The 20,876-nt window shown below is 37.7% G+C and overlaps 1 protein-coding gene across 2 annotated transcripts in view; it reads left to right on the forward strand.

Annotated features, from left to right (window-relative positions):
• Nucleotides 1–20,876, forward strand: part of CNTNAP5 (contactin associated protein like 5) — a 789,622-nt gene that overhangs the window by 186,918 nt on the left and 581,828 nt on the right. For both annotated transcript variants that reach the window (XM_029934734.1, XM_029934735.1), the window contains exon 3: nt 8,753–8,946. In XM_029934734.1, coding sequence (XP_029790594.1) covers nt 8,753–8,946 — 194 coding nt within the window. The remainder of the gene's footprint in view (nt 1–8,752; nt 8,947–20,876) is intronic.

Here is a 20,876-nt window from a genome sequence, read left to right on the forward strand (position 1 = left end):
TTCTGAACCAGAAAGTCTGGCAGAAGGACCTAAGAACTCCTGTTTTTCCAAGCTCTTCAATTGATTCTGATGTGCTGAAGGTTGAGAACTATGGTGCGGAGCTGTGAGACTCTTGTAGGTCCCAAGCTTGCCCATCTATTCCACTTTCACATCGCCAGCAGGTTCTCTCTGTTCAATCAGCCATAATTTGGTCGTATGTCCACTCCTGGACCAACTCACAGTCAAGGGGGGTAGAATTACCTTGACTTGCTTTAGACTAGTAAACTGATCCAGAGTGAGAGAATAATTGACTATATTTCTTCTCTCTCTCTCATTTGCACTCTCTCTCTCTATTTCTCTTTCTCTTGAGATGTATCTCCTCCCATTTTGGGGGGTTATACTGTGCATCTTCTATTCAAAAGAGTAACTTCCTAATCAAGGGTGGGTCTGATGCCAGAGTTATTTTGTTTTTGAACCCAAAATGAAGCTTTTGAAATAACGATGAAACACATGTGTGTTTAACCATTTTGTGGCCACAGTGGTAAAAACCTATGAGCAGACAAGTATTATCTTGATCCTTGATTCTTGGTAAAGTGGACATGTAACTGTATTATTTTTATAGAAGGAGAGACATTACTTGCTCAAAGTCATGGAGTCAAAATTGACACTTTCAAATCAAACACCGTCTTTCAAGACTGGGCACTGTCTTTCAAGCAAACTGCCCTAAGAAACAAACATAAATGTAGCATGTGAGCTGTGCTAAAAAGTATGCTCGCTGCTCATGAGAGGAACGTTTTAAGTGGCAATGCCAACAAGATGAGATCTGTATGTTTAAATGAGTCTTGATTTCTCTTTTCCATTTTCCCTTCAAAAATTCTGGGAGAGGATTTTTTTCTTTATCTGCCTAAAAACAGGGAGTATGTCTTATCTTGCTGCTCAGTCTTTTATTATACTGTTTTACTCATGGACAGAACTCAATAATTATGTATCCATTAAATGGGGAATAAGTAATCCACTCAAAGCCCCCAGGCCTGAGCAGCTGATGACTGGAGTTAAACTGTATTGATATGACAAATTAAATAGAACTCAGAGTCTACCATTTTATAAGAGCAGTTCTAGAACAATGCTAGCCAATAGAAATTGCTGCAAGGATGGAGTATTCTTTAGCTGTGCCATCTAACAAGGTAGTCCCTAGCCACACATTACCTTGGAAATGTGGCTATGTAAGAATTGAAACTTTCAGTTAGGCTAATTTAAATTTAAACAGCTACATCGGGCTAGTGGGTATCACATGGAACAGTATAGTCCTAGGATCTTTCAAGTTTTATATAGAAGACCTTCGCACCTGGGTGTTTTTATGTGTTTATGAATCAAGCTTGCAAAGGGCGTCAATGTGAGGTATCCTCCTTGGGACCAAACTCCAAAATTTCCAAGCCCCAAGTGCCTTCCTGCTGCTTTCTTTCACTTCTTGTATAACTTCTGAACTGTGAAATGTGCAATCAGATCTACTTTTCTGATCCATGAGGACCTTAATGGCTCCACCCTTCACAAGGGAAGCATTCACTGCAAAACCTCACAGCCGAACTGTGCAAGTAACGAGCTTTAGAACCTCTCAGAGTACCAATACAGCTCCTTAAACACAGGCATGCTGGTGTGTGACCAACTACGCTTACTGCAGCAAAGGCTGTCAGCACCCATATCTCCTGGACTTTACCACTTTCAGAACAATTACATCTTAGGAGATGAGATGCGGCTTCTTGTTCAAATGATTTTTGGGGGAGTGATTTCTGGAAACAGGCTTGAGGGAAGGCAGAGGGGAGGCTGTCAAGAAATGCAGTCTCAACTGAGGTCGAGCTTCCTTCCAAGGCAAGAGAAAGTTCTGGGCCAAGAATTACACTGTAAATATCAGCCTTGTCTTGAGACAATGGGATAGACTTCTGGCTCTTTGTATCAGCCCATCGCTGGCTGAGATGAGAACTAGGAAGTGGTAGCTTCCCAAGCAAGGACACTTCTGTTTGGACAAGGGCAAATCTCCGGAGAAGGGGGCAGACATTTCTAGTCGTCAACGTGCACCCATAGCTAGGGGATGACCAGAGTGGAAACCTAAGGACATCCCCAACATAACCACTTGCAACCCCAACAACTAACTAAACCTTCCCTTCTCTGCCTGAAAGGGCTATCTCTCTGTGCTTTAAAGACCACCCTACCCACCAGCAGTTTCCATCAATATCTGACTGAGTTGGTGTATAAAAAACCTGTGTGTGGTAGTGATCTCATAATAGAACCCTAAAGTACATCCTGCACAGGTGAGATTAAGCTCATCCACAGGAATGGCTGGCTTGCTGATGTGCCATGAATCAGCCCTCCTTCCTTCCCTCCCTCATCGCCATCCCTTTCACCCAACTTCCTGGGGTCAGTTCCCAAATGAGCTACTTACACTCAAGTCCATTTCTCATCACTGACTCCTGGGAAACCCAAACCAAGAGAGCCACTCTCCTGGCATGCCTCTTGAGGCAGCCTCTATCATGAATGGGTCTGAATGGAACCCTGACTCTCCCTTCCCTTTCATGAGTCTTGTCTTATGATCACTTTTGGTTTTCTCTGCAAATTGGCCTTAATAGGCCCAGGCGACATTTTCCTACAGGTTTATCTGTTTTGAAACCCACAGCATATTTGGTCAGATTCCCACTTGCTTTTCCCCAAGGGGCTCCTTAGTCCCTAAATAAATGTCTCCAAATAGAAGTGTACGAGGGCCAACCTGCAACACACAGGTCTTACCACACCTGCCCACTAGCGAAGGATGATGTCCAGTCTTCTGTCCAACATGCCGCTCCAGCCTCAGAAGTTCCTGCCCAGGGGTGCTTGAATGGCTCAGCTGGTCAAGCAACAGACTCTTGGTTTCTGCTCAAGTCATGATCTCACAGTTCATGGGCTCGAGCTCCGCATTGGATCCCATGGTGTGATCCCTCTCCTTCTTTCTCTGCCCCTTCCCCACTTACTCTCTGTCTCTCAAAATAAATAAATAAATATTAAAAAAAAAAAAGAGTCCTGGCCTAGCCACAGGTCCCATTACAAATGGATAATCACAATACTGTGCTTGGAGGTGCTGGAAGCACCTGTGGACAAGTTTGCAAATGTCGTTGTCACTCTCACCCATACCATGTGACGTTACATATTTCTGGGGCAGACTCTCTGCCTTACTCATTACCGTCACTGGGCAGTTTTGTCCCTGAAAGCTCTTGAACCTTTGATTAAATGGGGACCAAATATTTAATAATAAATGATGCAGCTAGTAATTCAGCCTAACCTCCCACTCATTTGTGACAATGTTCTTGTAGCTTTTAGGGGCCTTGAGTAAATCTGGGGGAGAGCAAGTACCTATGTAACCTATTCTCTATAGGGTTTATTTTAGGTGTTTTTATTTTAATTGGCTGTGTGCTTCAAGCAGATTAGGTGTGAAACTATTGTGTATGTTACTATTCTATCTCCTGTTCATCTTGTCCTAAAAGGAATCTTTTTTTGAATGATAGTTGTAAAATTTTGCTGAGCAGAGGACTCTATATAATCTGTTTTGCACTCATTTCTATCTAGTGTGTGACCTCAATCAACTCTCATTTCCTTTTCTGAGTTAAAAGTGGAAATAAGTGTAGAAACTGAGGAATTTCTGCATTCTACCAGTTATTCTGCTTCATGCTTCAAGCTTCTCCTAGTGTATCAAGTAGGGAATAAGCAGCACGGTGTCAAGGACGGATAAGAAAGGTGGCTGGGAGTTAGAAGACATGCCTCTCTTTTCTTCCTTTAAACCTGTTTGGAATTTTCCATGAAGGAGAGGCATCGATGAGACCTCAGAAGATCTCTTCCCACCATAAGCTGGTTGACTCTTTGAGGCTGCTTTATTCTCTCATAAATAGACATTTAAAAATCTATTGCTGATTGCTATGGGAATCAGGTGAGATATTGAACACAGAATGTGAAATAAATTATGTTTCTAGCAATAATTGCTATTTTGGAGAAGAAGAAGGAACAGGAGGAGGCTTCTCTACCATCCTGTGGAGAAGCAGTGTCGCCAAATGGTTAAGAGATTTGGCTCTGGGTCCTGATTTTGGGAGTTTGAATCCCCTATTCTGCCACTTACTAGTTGTGTGATCTTATAAAAGCTGTCCAACCTTCCTGGCCTTGGTGTCACCACCTGTAAAATGGACATAATCATAATAATTAATATCCATGGTGCAGAGCTCCTGTGAAGATGAATGAGTCCATGGGTACCAACTGCAACTGAGCAAGGACCACCTGTTAGCTAATAGTGGGCATGCATATTGGGGGTGATGAGAAGGAATGCCAGGATTGACTGGGAGTGATAATAACTATTGAAGCAGGAACAGAGATGGATAGTTCCCAATTCACAAATTTTCAGATTTTCCTGGCAATTCTAAGTCTCAGTTTAACTGCACCCTTGTGTTTGGTGTGAGGAATGGGGGGGCCAATGAGAGAAGGGTGTCCATCTTTAGATCCAGAGGCAATTTCATGTGGTTGCTTGTTATAGTTATTTTTGATCATTAAAAATAGTATATTGGGTTTAAGCTATTTTGGTCCACTAAATAAATAAGTAAAGTAACTCTTATCCATAAAATGTTAGAATGGAAACTGTAGAAGCTGTCTCATCGAGCTTTTCCCAAACCATTCAGCATTCAGAAACACCTTTCTAAACAAACAAACAAACAAACAAACAAACAGATTCTCAGGTTAGGCTTCTGATTATGTTATCAACAAGGAGGCCCGAGTATGCATATTATCATCATCACCAGGCCTCAAGGTGTATCTGTTGATGGAGCCTTTATGAGAATTTCTCGTCCAGTCTAACCTCAGGAGCAGAACTCTGCCTTGAACCCGGTCTCTCAGTTTCTGGTCCATAATCTCCTTTCCCCATCCTCTCCCCAAAAGTCACATAATGCAAAGGTAGAGTATGGGTCATGGGCTGTGCTAAGAATAAACTGAGATACAGCATCAAAATCATGCAGGGCTCTGTGTTTGCAAACTATTGGAAAATTCTAGATGACATAAAAAAATCGAAAGGTATCTTTCCTTTAAAATCAAAATCTTCCTTAAATTTGCATTAAATTCATCTACATTTAAACTGCAGAAATTGTGAGAATTGCAGTTAATAATCATTAATATCTTAGCCACAATTACAGGCAACACTTCTTTCGTTCACACCTTTGACTTGCCAAACACAAGTATCTATGTGTATGTGACACCCCCAATTTAGAGAATGATTGAGAAACAGAAAGCTAGCATGGGCTGGTGTGTCCTCAGAGTAACTGCAAATAGTATCTTCAGGCTTCTCTCATCATTTTGAAAACACATTTATTGTTTGGTGCAAGGAACAGAATGTCTCCCATAGCAACTCTGGCAACCCTGGGTACTTGGCCTATTAGCTGTAATGCAGGGAACATCTTCACCAGCAGGCAAAGAGTCCTTGGCAATTATCACCCGGATAGTGGCCCTCTGTTTTAAGAGGGCAGGCTGAAGATTCTGGGTTTGGAACATTTTTAACTCAATGTGTTAATGAAGGTGAACAGCAACAATTCCATTTTGGTTAATGTCAGGGTGGTTCATAAGCTAAGGTTTTTACTGGAGGCAACAAGGTAGATTTAATTTTTTTAGACAAATTTGAAGAAAAGGTTTAGCATTAACTCCTCTTCTGTTTTGTTTTGGTTTGGATTTTGGTCCATCTTCTGTGATGTTATGTTCTGCAGGTTGGCAAGGAGAATTTCTTGTCATTTTGTTTTCTCTCTTCCACCCTTTTTTTTTTAAGTTTATTTATTTTAGAAGATAGAGAGCATGGGTGGGGGAGAGAGAGAGGGAGGGAGGGAGGGAGAGAGAGAGAGAGAGAGAGAGAGAGAAAGAGAGAGAGAGAGAATCCCAAGAAGCTTCCACACCATCAGCGCAGAGCCCAATATGGGACTCAAATTCATTAACCGTGGGGTCGTGATCTGAGCCGAAACCAAGAGTCAGATGCGTAAGTGACTGAGCCACCCAGGCACCCTTCTCTCTTCCATCCTTAACATACATTCTTATCATATATGAGTACAAGTATAATAATTAGAATAAGTGAAGAAAAAACCTTAAAGCATGACTAAGAAGTCTGGATAAAAGAGAAGATAGTTAAGGTTTGAATATTGTGGTTTCAAAAATAGTGATGGTCACACAGAAAGTCACAAGTTCCCTATTATACCACCAGCTGTCAAATTGTTGTACATATTCTTTATGCAATAAACCCCATAAATATGAATTATGTGAGTCTTACTTTATATAAGAAAGACATGCTGATAAGAGAAAATATTTTACAGGCAAAAAGCATAAAAGGATGGAATCACTTATATTTTCATCACTCAGAAGAAATCACCATACACATTTCTCTCCTATCACGTTTTAATACTGTTGAGATCATATAGCTTATACAACTTCGCTTTCTCTCACTTAAGAAGAAAGAGACATCATGAAATGGACAGGAGGAGAAATTGAATGGAAATAAAGAGTAGGTTCAGAATCACTTTAGACTTTTTTTGAAATGTAAAAGCTCTTCTTAAGCCTCCCTGTCAGTTGTGAGAAGTTGAAAGAAGGTAGTCTGGACTGGGAATTGTGGACCTGTTTGTGAAGACAGAGCTGGCTGATAAAAATGTAGTTCTGGATCTGGTGCCTTGAATCTCCACTCAAATGCTTCTTCCTTTTTTATTGATTTTATGGGTTTTTAGACATTTTTTTTTCTGCTACGTAATAGCCTCAAAGAGTTATGCTTGAATCCTGAGTGTCAGGTGTTCTAAACTTGTTGGATCTTGGTCTCCTTGACTATATTATGAGACTTGTACTCTTTATCTCACAGGATATTATGTGTGCATTAAAATAGGCTGAACTGCAAAATCAAACAAATTCCATGGTGTGATTAATGTCTTAAACAGCATCAATGTTTAGTTCTTGTTCATATTATAATATAGGGCAGGCATTTAAGGAGACAGATACTTTTCTTCATGTGATGATACAGAAATCCAGGCTCTCCATTCTATCATTCTGCCATCAGTTAGGGCCTTGGAGGCAAGTGAGGAAGAGACTGGTTGGCTTGCAAGGGGACACATCTTCCTGGTCACATTTTTATTGGAGAGAACTATAGCCATGTATGTGGCTGTAACTATAATAGTACAGAGGGCTGAAAAGTGAAATCGAGCCTCACAACCAGGAGAGAGAATAGATATTAGGGAAATCATCCATATCTGCCATTGTATTTATGACTTGCAAAATATTTAATAAAATACATTCTACAGTAGATGCTAAGCACAGTTCTTCTCTTCCTTTCCCTACATTTCAAAGTTTAAGAGTAGTAGCTATTTATTAGGATAAAATCAACCCACAACTTGTAGGGTGATTCTATGACCCACATAGGGTCCATCTCATGTCCTCTATCTCCTGTGTCTGCATGTCCACTCCCACCAATGAAAGGCTGTCTGCACTGGGCACCCAGGGCTCAAAAAAGTTCTTGGTTACCAAAGAGAAGTCCCATTGACTGGGACATTACTAAAATGATTTTTGTGACACAGGTTGAGATCAAATGGAATTTATTGACTAAGTCTTCTAAATGTTAATTTTAATTAACTCCCCAATTCGATGTCCTGAACAAGGTGCCTAACAGACGTGTTGTTTTCATCTTGTCCCCACCCATGGCATACTTACTCTTCCATAGTTCCACTCAGGATTCAGGTCTGGGAAATCTTGGTTCAGTAAAAATAATTATTGAGTTCTTTATTCTGATGTGAAATGAAAATAGAAAACTGAGGCTACAGTCCTCCCACTCAGCAATAGCTAATATTAATCTTCTGCAAAGTTCCAGGGTGTCAAATAATGAAATATGGGGCCCAAAGACTTTTGTCACATGTAAGAATGTCCTTTTATGTCAAGTATACTGAATCCCACGATGATCCGAAAACACACCCACTCTCTCATGTCCCTCTGAGATTTTGCATATGATGTTCCCTTCACCTGACTGATCATTCCAACGTTTCCTCTAGTTAACCTTGTTTGCCTGCAAAATGGTCATATTTGCTTTAGGTTTCAACTCCACCGGCCCTGTGTATAGGGTTTTTTGATCACCGAGTGAAGCATTCTGTCCTGTGTTCTCCTGTTGTACCTTGTATTTGCCTTTTATAAGGCTTATCATCACATCATATTGCATATTTTTGTCTGTATATCTTTCTTTCTTCAATACCTAGAATGCGCCAGGTGCTCAGTGAACATAGGTCAAACAGATGAGGTAGAGTCAAAGTATAGTCCATGATCTTTCATTTTTTGTATCCATAGCAAAAGAAAGGGGGGGAAAGGATCCTGGCTTATGGTAGGTGCAGAGAAAACACAGGCAGGGATGAAAGAATGAAGAACAGAAGGATGGAGATGTCAGTCTGGCAGAGGATAGAAAGCATGTTACAAGGTTAAGGCAGTAAGCAAATAAAAATAAATAAAACCAATTCTACTAGGAATACAGAAAATAGAAAGTGTCATGACTGAGGAAAGACCTGAAGACTTATGGAAGGGACAGTATGGATTTGAGATGAATCTTGAAACATGAGAGGGAATAGGATGGAAGAGAATGGAAATTGAGCCCAGCAAGGATGAGTGGGGTATGTTTGGAGGTAAAGACATTTCAAAGGAACACCATTTCATTAGAGCTGTGGGGCGTGGCCCTGTGAGATACTACCACAACCCGCTCTTTCTGCTCTTCCTCCAGGAACTGGTGGTTGGTCCCCAGCAGATTCCAATGCTCAACAGTGGCTCCAGATGGACCTGGGAAACAGAGTGGAGATTACAGCAGTGGCCACGCAGGGCAGATATGGAAGCTCTGACTGGGTGACGAGTTATAGCCTGATGTTCAGTGACACAGGACGCAACTGGAAACAGTACAAGCAAGAAGACAGCATCTGGGTAGGACATCTTTTCTCTTCGGATGAATAAAACTTAGATGTGGTAATGGTAACCAGTGAGCGTTTCTATCTTTTTCTTATACCCAGATTGTTGGTGGCTTAGCAACTGTTGAGTATCCATTCAGAAATCATTAGACCTTATATGGGTCCTATCTCCAGCATGGCTCTTGTTCCAAGGGAAATTAGGATGTCTACTGCAAAAAGTTTGGTGTTTTCCTCCTCTTCTGGTAACCTGAGTAATTCACTGACTGGGCCTCCATTCCTTTGTCTATAAAAACCCAAGGATACTACACGAGTCTGACTGTTCATGGGAATGTGTTGATTTATTGAGTACATATGTATATACTCACTTGTTGATCATGAACCGGGCCCTTTGCATACCTTGTAGTGACCCAGCTAGCTCAGTTACATAATTTGACTGATGTTGCACAGTTCTGAAATCTTGGCATCTGAATCTGTAATCAGGTCTGACATTAAAACTCCTGTGCTCAACAGCATTTATTCAAGACTGAAAAGCATTGAAAAATTTTAAAAATACAAGGCAAATACAAACTGTAAAATCATTCTGTCATTATAAACAATCTGCAGCTTGAAAGCGAAGGTGAGTTTGCTCCAAGTGGTGAAAAAGAACTTTCCTCCCCTACCCCATGGCCCAAACTCTTGATGCTCTCATGTTAGTGAAAGGCTGTCTCCAGACTGAGGTTAGAAAGGGAGGCAGGACTTCAGAGCAAGAGATATCTGGGGGAAGCTTCAGAAATTCATGCACTGAATTAAATAATGTATTTGTTTACATTGCTTACAGTTTAGGGAAAAACATCAAATATTTATGTTTCTCCCAATGTGCTTGAAATAGGAAGATTTGACAATTGATAGAATGATCCTTCTTTCTGATAGTCTCCTTACTTGGCTCTTCTCATGAAATTAATTCCAAATGTGGTTTCAAATTGCTGTTATCTACACTTTTCCATGTTGGACCTGCTTCGTTGGAAAGAAAAAATGTCTATGTTATGTTTATTGCTTTTTGTTAGCCTCCTACTAATCAATATTGCTAATCGAAAATAAAAGTAAACTGAGGATTAAGATTAGTCATGGCAGATTGCATCTTGAAAATAGTGTTATTGCCATCTTTATTCTGGGTTGCCTGTAATATTAGGCTGTATTATTTTCAGAAAGCATGAGTTTTCTTCATTTCAAAAATAGGCTATTGGGGACTATTCTATTTTTTTCACTCAATTTCGAAGTCCCTATACAATTTTACAGGGATTTTTTTGCTTTCTTTTGTTTTGCTTTGAGTTCAAGATGAGAAATAAGCACACCATCCATTTTGAGCAACAGTTTTAAGGTTTTATGTTGATTTTAGAGGGACAAAGAGATGAGGGATTATTTATTTTCTTCGGCATTTTCAATCAGAACTGGTCGTTTCTCAGAATGAATTGGAGTTTTAAGTTATTTTTGTCTAGATGTTTTTATTGAAGGGTAACTGACATGTAATGTTCTATTCATTTCAGATACACAACATGCAATTCAACATTTGTGTACATTGCAGAATGGTCACCGTAATAAGTCTAGTTACCATCTGCCACCATACAGCATTATTGTGCATATAATATTACAGTCTATATTCTCCATACATCCCATGACTTCTTTATTTGATATCTGAAATATTGTACTTCTTGACCTCCTTCACCCATTTTGTCTCTACCCCAACCCCCTCCCTTCTGGCAACACCAATCTGTTCTTGATACCTATGAGTCTAGGTTTCATTTATTCTGTTTGTTTGCTTTGAGTTTTAGATTCTACATTGTAAGTGAAATCATATGGTATTTGGGTTTCTGTAACATGCTACTTAGCATAAATTTCTCGTGGTCTGCCCGTGTTGTTGCAAATGGCAAGATTTCCTTTTTTATGGCTGAGTATTTTTCTTGTGTGTGTGTGTGTGTGTGTGTGTGTGTGTGTGTGTGTGTGTGTGTCCAACATCTTTATCCACCCATGCATTGATGGACACTTAGGTTGGTAGCATGCCTTGGCTTTTGTAAACAATGCTGTAATGAAGCTAGGGGTGCATATCTTTTTGAATGAGCATTTTCATCTTTTCCAGATATATAGCTAGTGGTGGAATTGCTGGATACTATGGTCATTCTACTTTTAAGGCTTTGAGGACCCTCCATGATATTTACTATAGTGGCTGTACCAGTTTGCATTCTCAACAACAGTGCATGAGGATTGCTTGTTCTCCACATCCTTGCCAACACTTGTTATTTTTTGTCTTTTGATAATAAGAAGTGTTATTATCTGGCAAGTGTAAAGTGATATCTTATTGTCATTTGGATTTTCATTTCCTTGATGATTAGTGACATGAGCACCTTTTCATGTTCCTGTTGGCCATCTGTATGTCTTCTTTGGAAAGATGTCCATTTGGATTTTATGTCCATGTTTTCATCAAATTGTTTTTATTGTTGCTGCTGCTGTTGTTGTGCTGTATGCATTATTTATAATGCATGTTATCAGATACATGATTTCCAAATATCTTCCCCTTTTCAGTAGGTGGCCTTTTGGTTTTGTTAATGGTTTCCTTTGCTATACAGATGCTTTTTAGTTTAAAGTCCTATTTGTTTATTTTTGCTTTGGCTGCCCTTGCCTTAGAGTCAGATCCATATATATATATGTCGTGTGTATATATATATATATATATACACACGACTGATTTCAAGGGCTTACAATCTACATTTTCTTATTTTCTTATTATTGATTCAGGTATCCCATTCAAGTCTTTAATCTATTTTAAGTTAATTTTTGTGTATGTTGTAAGATAGTGGTACAGCCTAATTCCTTTGCATGTAGCTGTTCAGTTTTCTCAGGATCATTTATTGAAGACATTTTTCAGTATTGTACATTTTTCCTCCTTTGTCATTAATTAATTAACCATATATGTGTGGGTTCATTTCTGGGCTCTCTATTTTGTTCCAATGATCTATGTATCTGTTTTTATGCCAATACCACACCATATTTTGATTACTATTGGTTTGTAGTTATGGTTCAAAATCAGGAAAAATGATGTCTATAACTTTGCTCTTCTTTTTCAAAATTGTTGAGGCTATTCGGGTCTTTTGTGATTCAATATAAATTTTAGAATTCTTTCTTCTGGTTATATAAAAAATATCATTGGAGTTTTAATAGGGATTGCACTGAATCTGTAGATTGTTTTGGGTAGGATGGACATTTTAACAGTAATTATTTTTTTAATCCATAGCATGAAATATCTTTCCATTTATTTTTGTCCTCAATGTCTTTTGTCTATCAGCATCTTATAGTTTTAACTTTACAAATTCTTAAGCTCCTATGTTAAAATTTTTACTAGGTATTTTATTCTTTTTGATATGATTGTAATTGAGATGTTTAAAGGTTTTTCCTTCTGATACTTTTACAGTGTGTAGAAACATGAAAGTTTTTTTTGCTTATTGACTTTGTATACTGCTACTTTACTGAATTCATTTATTAGTTCTAACAGGTATTTTTTGGTGGGGTTTTTCTATATATAATATCAGGCCATCTGCAAATAGTGACCATTTTGCTTCCTCCTTTCCAACTTAGATGTCTTTTATTTCTTCTTCTTGTTTAATTGCTAAGGCTACAATTTGTAATACTATGTTCAATAGAAGTGGGAAGAGTGGACATCCTTGTTTTATTCGTGATCTTAGAAGAAAAGCTTTCAACTTTTTACTGTTGAACATGATATTAGCTGTGGTTTTGTCACATATGACCCTAATTATATCCAGGTACATTCCCAGTATACCACTTTCAGAGTTATCATAAATTGATATTGAATGTTATCAAATATATTTTCTGCACCTATTGAGATGATTATATGACTTCTATCTTTCATTTTTGTTAATGTGGTGTATTATATATTGATTAATTAGTAGTTGTTGAATCTTGCATCCCTGTAATAAATTCTACTTAATAGTGCTGTATGATCCTTTTAATGTATTCTTAACATTGGTTTGCTAACATTTTCTTGAAGATTTTTACATCTACGTTCATTTGGGATACTGGAATACAATTTTCTTTCTTTCTTTTTTTTAAATTTCTTTAACATTTATTTTTGAGAGAGGGAGTGAAGAGAGAGACAGAGTTGGGAAGGGGAAGAGAGAGAAACAGAGACATAGAATCTGAAGCAAGCTCCAGGCACCAAGCTGTCAGCACAGAGCCTGATGCAGGGCTCAAACCCACAAACTGTGATATCATGACCTGAGCCAAAGTCAGGTGTTCAACCGACTGAGCCACCCAGGTACCCCAGCTTATAATTTTCTTTTTTGTGTTGTCCTTGTCCAGTTTGTGGATCAGGGTAATACTGGTTTTGTAAAATGAGTTTAGAAGGATTCCCTCCTCTTTATTTTTTTGGAAATTTGAGAGTCGGTATTAAATCTTTGAATGTTTAGTAGAATTAACCAATTAAGTCACCTAGTCCTGGACTTGTTTGCTGGGAAATTTTTGATTACCAGTTCAATCTCCTTAATACTAATTGGTCTATTCAGGTTTTCTATTTTTTCATAATTCAGTCTTGGAAGATTCTAAATTTCTAGGAATTTATCCATTTTCAGTTTGTTGGCATTTATTGTTCATAGAAGTATTTTGCAATCCCTTTGATTTCTGTGGTATGAGTTGTAACTCCTCATTCATTTTTTATTTTATTTAAGCCCACCCCCTCTTTTTTTTTTTTGTAGTGCATCTAGCTGAAGGTTTGTTTGCTTATCTTTTTATGTGTATATATATTTATATTTATAGAATTTATAATAGAATTTATAAATAGAAGTATATAATTATAAATAGAAGTATGTAAGTTATATATACACATATAAATATATATATACACACACAATGGAACACTACATGGCAATGAGTATGAATGAATTCTCATGGCAATGAGAATAAAATCTAGTCATTTGTAGCAACGTGGGTGGAACTTGAGGGTATATGCTAATTGAAATAAGTCAGGCAGAGAAAGACAGATACCATATGTTTTTACTCATATGTGGAACAGGAGAAACTTAACAGAAGACCATGGGGGAGGGGAAGGGGAAAATAGCTAAGGAGAGGGAGGGAGGCAAACCATAAAAGACTCTTAAATACTGAGACCAAACTGAGGATTGATGGGGATGGGGTAGAGGGGAAAATGGATGATGGGGATTGAGGAGGGCATTTGTTGAGATGAGCACTGGGTGTTATATGGAAACAAACCTGACAATAAACTATATTAAAAAATAATAAAGAACAAAGTTTTTAGTTTCTTTGATCTTTTCTGTTGGTATGTTTGTTTGTTTGTCTGTTGTTAATTTTTATTTCACTTATTACCACTCTGATCTTTATTATGTCCCTCCTTTTACTAATTTTAGGCTTTGTTTGTTCTTTTTTTCTAATTGCTTTAGGCATAAAGTTTGTTAATTTGAGATTTCTTTGTCTATCTTGCTATGAACTTCCCTCTTAGAATTGCTGTTGCTTCATCCCATATATTTTGGTATGTCATATTGCTGTTTTCATTTGCCTCCAAGTATTTTTATTTCTCTTTTGATTTCCTCTATGATCCAGTAGTTGTTCACTAACATGTTGGTTAGTCTCCATGCATGTATAGTGTTTTTCTAATAATTTATTTCTAGCTTCATATCATTGTAGTCAGAAAAGAAGTTTCATAGGATTTCACTTTTCTTGAATATACTGAGATTTGTAATGAGGCTCAAAATGTGATGAATCCTGGAGAATATTCCATGTGCATTTAAGAAGAATGTGTATCCTGCTGCTTTTTGGTTGGAATGTTCTATCTATACCTTTTACGTTCATTTTAGTTTTAATGTGCCATTTAAGGTTGATGTTTCCTTATTAATTTTCTGTCTGGATAACCTGTCCATTAATGTAAGTGAAGTGTTAAAGTCCCCTACTGTTATTATATTTTTGTCAATTTCTCCTTTTAAGTCTATTAATATTTGCTTTGTATATTTCAGTGCTCCTATGCATGGTGCATAGATATTTATGTTACACCTTCTTTATTTGATCTTTTTATCATTATGTACCACCCCTCTTTTTCTATTATCACAGTCTTATTTTAAAGTCTATTTTGTCTGATTTTGTGTAGCTATATCAGCTTTCTTTTGCTTTCCATTTACATGGGATGTTTTTTTTTCATTCTTTAACTTTCAATCAGTATTGCTTTGCCTCTGAAGTAAGTCTCTCATAGAATATATAGAAGCATGAGGTTCACAGAGACCAATCCAAGCTCACATAATCAGACACTGGTGGTGCCAAAATATTAAATATTAAATATTTATCTCTAAATATATGTGACTACAAAATTGTACTTTCCATTTCTCCTTTACTATGCTTGATTATTTTTTAAGCTTAACAAAATCGATTTACTCTTCTTACTTTAAATGTAAACTTTAATGGACCCACTGTGTAAAATAATAAGTGCTATTGTTTAATTCGCATGTTGCTGAAATATGGGTGAGAATGCAGAAATAATATCAAACTGTATTTACATAGGATAGAGATGGTGCTCAAACTCTCCAAAACTATACATGCCTTCAAGAATGTCCATCAAAAAGAGACTCAGTATTTTACCAAATACTTTACAGACACAGGCAAAATATGACGTGTGGATAATATTCATTAGTGTTTCTACCAAATTATGCTGCTGTATGGATAGATTACCTTGAAGATTTTTATTTATTCATTTTACTTTGTATTTTAAATTTAAACTTAGAAGTAAGATTACAGATCCACCTGATAAACAAGATGAGAGCAATGGGCCAATAAGAGATTTTTACAAAACTTTCTAAATTCTTTTATTCAGCTTTTCATACAATGTAAGTACCTAAAAACATCAACATCAAGTTCTGAATCAATTAAGGATGATGTATAATGGAAGGAGAGTATCTCTCGAATGCGACTTTCACATGGTCTTTGGAAGATCTTCAATTTTCAGATGATGTGGAGTTTGTAATGCTTTGTAAAATTGAGTTAGTTGGTGGGAATGTAAACTGATGCAGCTGTTCTGGAAAACAGTGTGGAGGTTCCTCAAAAAATTAACAATAGAACTCCCCTATAACCCAGAATTAGCACTGCTAGGAATTTACCCAAGGGATACAGAAGTGCTGATGCATAGGGGCACATGTACCCCAATGTTCATAGCAGCACTTTCAACAGTAGCCAAATCATGGAAAGAGCCTAAATGTTCATCAACTGATGAATGGATCAAGAGGATGTGGTTTATATATGCAATGGAATACTACATGGCAATGAGAAAGAGTGAAATCTGGCCATTTGAGCAATGTGGATGGAACTCGAGGGTGTCATGCTGAGTGACATAAGTCAGGCAAAGAAGGACAGATACTATATGTTTTCACTCATATGTGGAACAAGAGAAACTTAACAGTGGACTATGGGGGAAGGGAAGGAGAAAAATAGTTAAGGATAGGGAGGGAGGCAAACCATGAGAGACTCTTAAATACTGAGAAAATATTACTGAGGGTTGGTGGGAGTGGGGAAGAGGGGAAAATGGGTGATGAGCATGAAGGAGGGTACTTGTTGGGATGAGCACTGGGTGTTTTATGGAAACCAACTTGACAATAAACTATAAGAAATTTAAATTAAATAAAAAATTGAATTAGCAAACAGTACAGCTTAGTACATGCCATGAATAACATATCAATTTACCAGTACTCAAGATTTATTTTATTTACAAATTTCATTTAAGAATGAGGATCCTGAAAATAGATCTATCTATACAATGTACAATATCAAATAATCATGCCCTAAGACTTCAATTTGAGGAATTTCTGACCTGGTACTGAGTGGAATGTTCATGAATGAGACCACCAAGCAGCCGCTTAGAGATGAATTATGATTTATGAACAAGCCAGCGTTCCCACTACATTAAATAATCAGGTGTGAAGGTCTTAGGGACAAACTTAACAACAACTTTAGAATCTTAGCAGATTTAAAATCTCTTCCTACTTGACTCATAGACATGCCAAAAATATACAAATAATAAGTTTCTAACTCTGAGCAGCAGCATTAGCCTATGTTTGGTAAAGTGGATAAATATATTTGGAACAAAGGGACCTCGAATTAAATCCACACAGACCAGAATCCTGTGACCAATCATGTTGACAGACAGGCCTGTAGAAACATTTACTTTTTTTTTTAATATATGGATGAATCACTGCTTCGGTTCTGAGTCCCTCTTGTACATGTTCAAACCCTTCATGAATCTCTTTATGTTTCCTATGTACAGCACATGTTTTCAAAACACTTCCCGCCTGTGTGCATTGACACTTTCCTTTATTTTCTGATGTTTTATACCTCGGAAATTTCAAAGACAGCTACTGTACTTGTGTTTTAATATATGGTGTCCTACTTTTAAATCACTATCCACATTGCTCATGATTGGGTACAAGTCAATTAGGATTGCTCCTCTTCTCACCTAAGACAGAATTTCTCCATTGTTCAATGTATTATACAATTTCAGGCAAAATTTTACTTGTCTTGTCCTTGAGCCTTTTTATTTATCCCCCACGTTTCTGGGGAGATCAGCAATGCCAAGCATATTAAGAATGGACACAAAAGCTTTATAGGAAGATTCCAAAATATTACATTTTATTTCCAATATCCTTTCTAATGGCAAGTTTCATGCCCATTCTGCCCACAGCAGCATTTCAGGGGAACAGTTCCAGTCAATGGACTCAAAGTATTTAATAATTATTAGTACATTAGTACAGGGCAACACGCAGCTGGTGAGATCTTCAACTTTAACTTGGGGCCTGCCAGTCCATGTTAAAAGTGCATTTAACTCATCTCAAAATTCATTTCTGTTGTAATAGCTCCCAGATTCCATCAACCTTTATCTCATTTAAAAAACCACCCTTTATCACATCACCCTTTATTCATCATATGCAAAAAATGATATATATCACAAATCTGTTACCCTTTTACAAAACCCAAGAACTTTAGCACCAGGAACCCACAGTGTACAAAAGACAGAAAAATCTACCTGAAATCCCCAAAGCCATTTTACACCTGTTTAGTTTATAAATAAAATACCTTTTATTAAGATACATTGAATAAAGTATTTGCCTTTTTTGACCACTGTTACACATATATGAAAGTGTTCATACAAACTCTTTCTGTAACTCAACTCTAAATCCCTCCTACCTAAAGACTTTAATGTCTCCTAAATACTTCAGTAAGTTTTGCACTTACTCTAGTATGTTTTATTTATAAAGATGACAAAAAATGAGAACTAGAAGCAATCTATAAGAAATCTGTAATTTCTAAATTTCTTTCTTCTAATCATTTGTCATTTTCCCCCTAAGTTTACTCCTCATATTATCAATGGTAAAGCTGTATTCATCTCTGTAGGAAAAGTTATTCTACTTGTCTTTTCCAAAGATAATCTAATGAGGCCCTCTTGGGTACTGGGTTTATACAAGTATCTGTTATTGGTGGATTCTTCAATATTGGCCACGAGGATATTGGTGGTCTGTTTTACTTACATGTTCTCTTACTTCTTTCTAATCTTCATTTAATTAGGCATTCACAATCAGTCCCTGCTTAATGTAGGTCATATATTTTACAATGGAATCATTCTAATAATTTCATTTGTGGTAACATAAGAAGGTTCCCTCATGAAGGATGCAAGGGCCACAGTGATATGGACCAGTGGGGAAGACAAGAAGCTTAAAGAATGGAAATCATTACTAAAGCAAGGAACTTTGCAGGGCTGGCACCTAAAAATGAAATAATAAGAGTTTAGAATAAGGGCTGTAGTGAATTGAGCTGATTCCTCTGGGGTCTATATTCCGGGAAGCTCAATGCAATGAAGGAGCTACTCTATCTGATACTCAAAATGAATAGACCTTTGGCTAAGATTACCTTCTTAATAATCGTAATGAATTTCTATTTTACAGGGAAAAAATTGAAGTTTAGAAGGGTCAAGAAACTTGGTCCATATCACAGAAGTAATAAAGTGATGGACCAAAATACAAACCCAGTTCTGTGTGTCCATAAAGCCTAAGAAGCCTAGGCACCTGAATCACTAGATAACACCTTAGGCAGTGGTTGATGATCTAAGAATTAAGACCCAGTATTCTCAGGCAAAGGGCTGATGCTAACTGGGCTAGGATCAGGACAGATTCTCATCCAGTGGGGAAGTAGCCCATGAGGCTAAACCAAAGTTAAATATTTGAGTCCCATCTGGGATAAAGCAGTGTGACGAACCCATGAGAAAGGTTGGTGGGTATGGTGATGTCCAGAATGTATCCCTAACACATTACATCTTTTTCAGCTAGTTTCAGATTCTCCCTACTGGTGGCTCTGAAGTCAGTGGTGTGCTCAGAATTATTCCAGAAAGAGGTTACAACTAGTTACTGGCCTAAGCCTTTTGTTGATGATTCTGTAAAACAGATCATCAAAATTAGAGCTGGGAGAGACTGATATATAAAAAGCCAAAATCTGTCTCCTCCGAATGTTTATACTTTGTTCCTCAGTTGTTTGCTTATGCAATGTGGGCCTGAAAATGTCTACCTTCTGCCTACAGAATGGTCTTTCAAATCTTCTATTTATTTTTAATTTTAACTTTATTTTGAGAAAGACAGAGACAGCACAGGTGGGAGAGGGACCAAAAGAGAGAGGGATAGAGAATCTCTAGCAGGCTTCACACTGCCAGAGCAGATCCCAACATGGGCCTTGAACTTATAAAACCACGAAATCATTACCTGAGCCAAAACCAAGAGTCAGGTGCTTAACTGACTGAGCCACCCAGGTGCCCCTCAAATCTTTTAACAACAACTGGAGCTTTGATTCCTTTCCTTCACGGATGCAATTTTCATGCCAGTAGGACTGCTCAGTGATGGCCCACAATCACATGTAAGATTCCAGCTGCCTCATTAGCCCATCATTGCCCTTTGAAAATACTGTGAAATATTGATATTCAGGTTACAGTTTTCTTTTTTAATTATCATCTTGCCTCTTCCCAATATTTCAGCCATCTAGTCCTTTATTGAAGAATCCTTTGGCCTGCGTGATAAAGTGGTCTATGATTTCTTGTAGCTTTATGGCATCCATCTTAATATAAAGCACTTGTATACGTTACCTAACACTTTTTTCACACAGAGGTCAATTGAAACAATGGATTATACATTTAGGTTATCAGTTCCCTGATTTCATCCTTGAGTGACATCCAAACCCTGGAAGATGGCTCTCTGATCATCATGATTGATACACATTTATTTTGCCAATTTGGTATAGAATATCTTGAGTATTGATCACTGTTTGATATAGTATTTTAAGCCTACCAATTTCAGAAAACAATTTGTGAGTGAGAATCTACCATCCACATGTATCTTTTAAACTCTCATTATACACCAGACAATATGCTAGATGGGGGGGCATAAATGGGGGTCTTCAGGTATGATTAATCCCTTCTATGAAATGTGCAGAGCCATCAAAAGGAAGGTAAATGACACTGCAACAGAGAATGTGTGTTTAAGTGGCACTGATGGCCATCCAGGAGCAGAAAATTTCAAAAAAGTGTGCTGATCGGTAAAGAGTGAAAGGGACATAGATGAGTTGAAAGGGCAAAGATGGACTTCAAGTTATTCTGGCTTCCCAGCAACTACAGAATGTTGTGTACCTAATAACTCAACAACTGTAAGAAGGGAGGAAGAGAAAGTTGTAGGAAGGGAGGAATGCTCCCAGGAGGATGTCTATAAACAAAATCTTAAAGGAAGTGGTATACGATGCATCTGAGGTATGCAGAATTAATAAAATTAGATAGAAGATTTCTCTGGTCAATTCTATGAGATAAACGTAGAGAGCAGAGCTAGCTAGATGTTATGGACTACGCACATACCTTCTCGAGCGACAGACCAAGAAAGTAAG

This window comes from Suricata suricatta, chromosome 3, assembly GCF_006229205.1.
Source record: "Suricata suricatta isolate VVHF042 chromosome 3, meerkat_22Aug2017_6uvM2_HiC, whole genome shotgun sequence".
NCBI lineage: Eukaryota > Metazoa > Chordata > Mammalia > Carnivora > Herpestidae > Suricata > Suricata suricatta.